Source organism: Biomphalaria glabrata, chromosome 3 (genome assembly GCF_947242115.1).
Source record: "Biomphalaria glabrata chromosome 3, xgBioGlab47.1, whole genome shotgun sequence".
In the NCBI taxonomy this organism is placed as follows: Eukaryota; Metazoa; Mollusca; class Gastropoda; family Planorbidae; genus Biomphalaria; species Biomphalaria glabrata.
In genome coordinates this window covers 38,738,891-38,743,711 of record NC_074713.1, presented here as the reverse complement: position 1 = coordinate 38,743,711, position 4,821 = coordinate 38,738,891, and the positions used below count along the sequence as shown (strand labels likewise).

Below are 4,821 nucleotides of genomic sequence, written 5' to 3'. Positions count from 1 at the left end.
TCTCAACAACTATACAGACGTGGGGGGGGGGGAGGCAGGAGGACTGTTCTAGAAGTGTTTTTTTTTTATTTCACTTATCGAGGACGCCCCCTTTTAAAGCGGGCATGTGAGAACCACTCACCTTGACGAAGCTACTTGCTTGCATTGCACTACTTGCCTCATCTGAGGCTCTGAGCTGCACTTTAGATAGGCGCGAGCAGCGAGTTTTTCTGCTTGGAGGCATACATTAAGCCATCGTCAGCCCATAACCTTATTTTGAGCAGACAAGACACTGACCTACACAAAATGTAAACAGCAAAAGTGTGAGGCAGCAACTAGAATGTAAATATGTCTGCCATTATCTACATAGATCAGGAGGGTTTTTTCTCTGGATGTTTTTATAAACTTAGAACATAGATCTAAGTTGTTTTTTTCATCACTATAACAAAACGTAGAATACGAACATAGAAATGTAATAAAAGATAAAAATACATCCGCAGTTTTTATTCCCTGGGTTTTTTTTTCCTTTGTGATAACTGTTGTGTGAAAAAGTTGAAACAGAGAGAAACAGAAGCGATGTTTGTGTGTGGCAACTGGCGTGGCCAACGTATTCCCCGGGACCACTTGCTTCACCCACGTATTCCCCGGGACCACTTGCTTCACCCACGTATACCCCGGGACCACTTGCTTCACCCACGTATACCCCGGGACCACTTGCTTCACCCACGTATTCCCCGGGACCACTTGCTTCACCCACGTATTCCCCGGGACCACTTGCTTCACCCACGTATTCCCCGGGACCACTTGCTTCATCCACGTATACCCCGGGACCACTTGCTTCACCCACGTATTCCCCGGGACCACTTGCTTCACCCACGTGTTCCCCGGGACCACTTGCTTCACCCACGTATTTCCCGGGACCACTTGCTTCACCCACGTGTTCCCCGGGACCACTTGCTTCACCCACGTATTTCCCGGGACCACTTGCTTCACCCACGTGTTCCCCGGGACCACTTGCTTCACCCACGTGTTCCCCGGGACCAATTGCTTCACCCACGTGTTCCCCGGGACCACTTGCTTCACCCACGTGTTCCCCGGGACCACTTGCTTCACCCACGTGTTCCCCGGGACCACTTGCTTCACCCACGTGTTCCCCGGGACCACTTGCTTCACCCACGTGTTCCCCGGGACCACTTGCTTCACCCACGTGTTCCCCGGGACCACTTGCTTCACCCACGTGTTCCCCGGGACCACTTGCTTCACCCACGTGTTCCCCGGGACCACTTGCTTCACCCACGTGTTCCCCGGGACCACTTGCTTCACCCACGTGTTCCCCGGGACCACTTGCTTCACCCACGTGTTCCCCGGGACCACTTGCTTCACCCACATGGTTTAAGCTTAGGAACTCGTCAACTTAAATAATTTATTCTGCGTCAACTGGGAAAACGACTAGTGATCATTAAAATCCTTCTTCAAGGTCGAATTAAGGTCGCCTTGCCTGTGGCTGCTTCTCCGCCCTTGTTTCTTTAACTTGTCGTGTGGGTCAGTTCCTTCTAGTCCTATCTCTTGTGTGGACATCTAGGTGGGCTGCTAACGAGAAGATTTGGGCGCTAAACAAACGCAGCACAACTCAAGACTCCTCTCCTGATGTACTTTGAGCCTCGAGCTCCATCTCCTTGTTAGGGAGCCAACTGGTCTCTTCTGATGTACTTTGAGCCTCGAGCTCCATCTCCTTGTTAGGGAGCCAACTGGTCTCTCCTGGTGTACTTTGAGCCTCGAGCTCCATCTCCTTGTTAGGGGACCAACTGGTCTCTCCTGGTGTACTTTGAGCCTCGAGCTCCATCTCCTTGTTAGGGAGCCAACTGGTCTCTCCTGGTGTACTTTGAGCCTCGAGCTCCATCTCCTTGTTAGGGGACCAACTGGTCTCTCCTGGTGTACTTTGAGCCTCGAGCTCCATCTCCTTGTTAGGGAGCCAACTGGTCTCTCCTGGTGTACTTTGAGCCTCGAGCTCCATCTCCTTGTTAGGGAGCCAACTGGTCTCTTCTGATGTACTTTGAGCCTCGAGCTCCATCTCCTTGTTAGGGAGCCAACTGGTCTCTCCTGGTGTACTTTGAGCCTCGAGCTCCATCTCCTTGTTAGGGAGCCAACTGGTCTCTCCTGGTGTACTTTGAGCCTCGAGCTCCATCTCCTTGTTAGGGAGCCAACTGGTCTCTTCTGGTGTACTTTGAGCCTCGAGCTCCAACTCCTTGTTAGGGAGCCAACTGGTCTCTTCTGGTGTACTTTGAGCCTCGAGCTCCATCTCCTTGTTAGGGAGCCAACTGGTCTCTTCTGGTGTACTTTGAGCCTCGAGCTCCATCTCCTTGTTAGGGAGCCAACTGGTCTCTCCTGGTGTACTTTGATCCTCGAGCTCCAACTCCTTGTTAGGGAGCCAACTGGTCTCTCCTGGTGTACTTTGATCCTCGAGCTCCATCTCCTTGTTAGGGAGCCAACTGGTCTCTCCTGGTGTACTTTGAGCCTCGAGCTCCATCTCCTTGTTAGGGAGCCAACTGGTCTCTCCTGGTGTACTTTGAGCCTCGAGCTCCATCTCCTTGTTAGGGAGCCAACTGGTCTCTCCTGGTGTACTTTGATCCTCGAGCTCCAACTCCTTGTTAGGGAGCCAACTGGTCTCTCCTGGTGTACTTTGAGCCTCGAGCTCCAACTCCTTGTTAGGGAGCCAACTGGTCTCTCCTGGTGTACTTTGAGCCTCGAGCTCCATCTCCTTGTTAGGGGACCAACTGGTCTCTCCTGATGTACTTTGAGCCTCGAGCTCCATCTCCTTGTTAGGGGACCAACTGGTCTCTTCTGGTGTACTTTGAGCCTCGAGCTCCATCTCCTTGTTAGGGAGCCAACTGGTCTCTTCTGATGTACTTTGAGCCTCGAGCTCCATCTCCTTGTTAGGGAGCCAACTGGTCTCTTCTGGTGTACTTTGAGCCTCGAGCTCCAATGCCTTGTTAGGGAGCCAACTGGTCTCTTCTGGTGTACTTTGAGCCTCGAGCTCCATCTCCTTGTTAGGGAGCCAACTGGTCTCTCCTGATGTACTTTGAGCCTCGAGCTCCATCTCCTTGTTAGGGAGCCAACTGGTCTCTCCTGGTGTACTTTGAGCCTCGAGCTCCATCTCCTTGTTAGGGAGCCAACTGGTCTCTTCTGGTGTACTTTGAGCCTCGAGCTCCATCTCCTTGTTAGGGAGCCAACTGGTCTCTCCTGGTGTACTTTGATCCTCGAGCTCCATCTCCTTGTTAGGGAGCCAACTGGTCTCTTCTGGTGTACTTTGAGCCTCGAGCTCCATCTCCTTGTTAGGGAGCCAACTGGTCTCTCCTGGTGTACTTTGAGCCTCGAGCTCCATCTCCTTGTTAGGGGACCAACTGGTCTCTCCTGGTGTACTTTGAGCCTCGAGCTCCATCTCCTTGTTAGGGAGCCAACTGGTCTCTTCTGGTGTACTTTGAGCCTCGAGCTCCATCTCCTTGTTAGGGAGCCAACTGGTCTCTTCTGGTGTACTTTGAGCCTCGAGCTCCATCTCCTTGTTAGGGAGCCAACTGGTTATTTGCCACTAAGCCACACTTCCTTTAAGTGGTTGTAGGGAATCACTACATCGGATAACACATACACACTATCATGCTGTCAGTCCTACGCTAGACTTAGAACGTGCTTTAAAACAATCCTATACCAGAGTTACCAGTATACCCCCAATGACACAATCACACATATATAAAATGTTATGACACCGTCACACATATACCAACACGAATTTTATAAAGTAATCCCCTCCATATTTCAGACCTTGAGATTTATAGGGCAGATGATGTTAAGGTCATTTGTTAACGAGGGTGCCAGCTCAACGACCTATCGACTTAACTTTTTCCCCAACTAATGCCAGGTACCCAGGTATAGAAGCGCCCTAAAGATTCCAAAATTAAAAATCCAAGTCCTCACCTGGGTTCGAACCCGAGAACCCTAAGTTAGGAAGACAAGCTTTACCACTTAGCCACCGCGCCTCCTGTACATTGGAAAGCAAACCATTAATTAAAGACTTTCTTTAAAAAAAAAAAAAACAACTAAACTTTTTCTTTTGAGTTGAAATTTGTAAGAAACCCAGAAGTCATCGACCTCCTGTCCAACTGTACGTCTAGTAGAGTCGACATATTTAGGTACTCAAAGTTCAGCTCGGTAAATGTTTACATAGCAAGTAACAGCCCAAGACCTGCCCCACATGGTTGTATTTCAGGAGCCCACTCAGACATACGCCGCTGATATCTCGTCCATATTTAGAACACCTGTAATTTTTTCCAACACATGCTCAAGTTTGATGTATGTATTTAATAGTAGCATCCAACATATAAAGCACAAATCAGTTGATCTCCGAGAGTTGCCGCACTTGTTTATAGGCCATCTTTGTGCAAGCTCAAAATATTTGACACATCAGTGAGATGTTTAACTTTCGGAATGAAGAGTTCTTACTCATATGCTGATCTCTGACGAATATTTGATTTTGTTTGCTCGGAATCACATTTTTTTCCAACTTAATCAGTACTTCTATATAGTAATTTTTAGTGATTTTTTTCTAGAAAAGCTTCGCCTATCAATGAACATATTGCTTTTGTATTTTAAATATTGTTTAATAGAGAGTCAGAGCCAACAGTTAATAGAGAGAGAGAGAGAGAGAGAGAGAGAGAGATTTATAAAGCCCCCCAAAAAATGCTTCATACGTGGAATACAAGGGGTATTCTAGACTGACTGTTTTGAATAATAAAACCTCAGTCGTGTAGATGAGTTGTATGATTATCTATAGATATGTTGTAGGATAAT

At 48.5% G+C, this 4,821-nt stretch overlaps 1 protein-coding gene across 1 annotated transcript; it reads right to left on the bottom strand.

Annotated features, from left to right (window-relative positions):
- Window positions 1–1,609: 1,609 nt before the first annotated feature.
- Window positions 1,610–3,532, bottom strand: LOC129925082 (protein FAM186A-like). Its single transcript, XM_056023434.1, has one exon. It carries the CDS (start codon window positions 3,530–3,532, stop codon window positions 1,610–1,612), a length of 1,923 nt encoding a protein of 640 aa, XP_055879409.1.
- Window positions 3,533–4,821: the final 1,289 nt, after the last annotated feature.

Coding starts and splice junctions, on each gene's coding strand:
- LOC129925082 (XM_056023434.1), bottom strand. CDS start 3,532: ATGGAGCTCGAGGCTCAAAGTACACCAGAAGAGACCAGTTGGCTCCCT.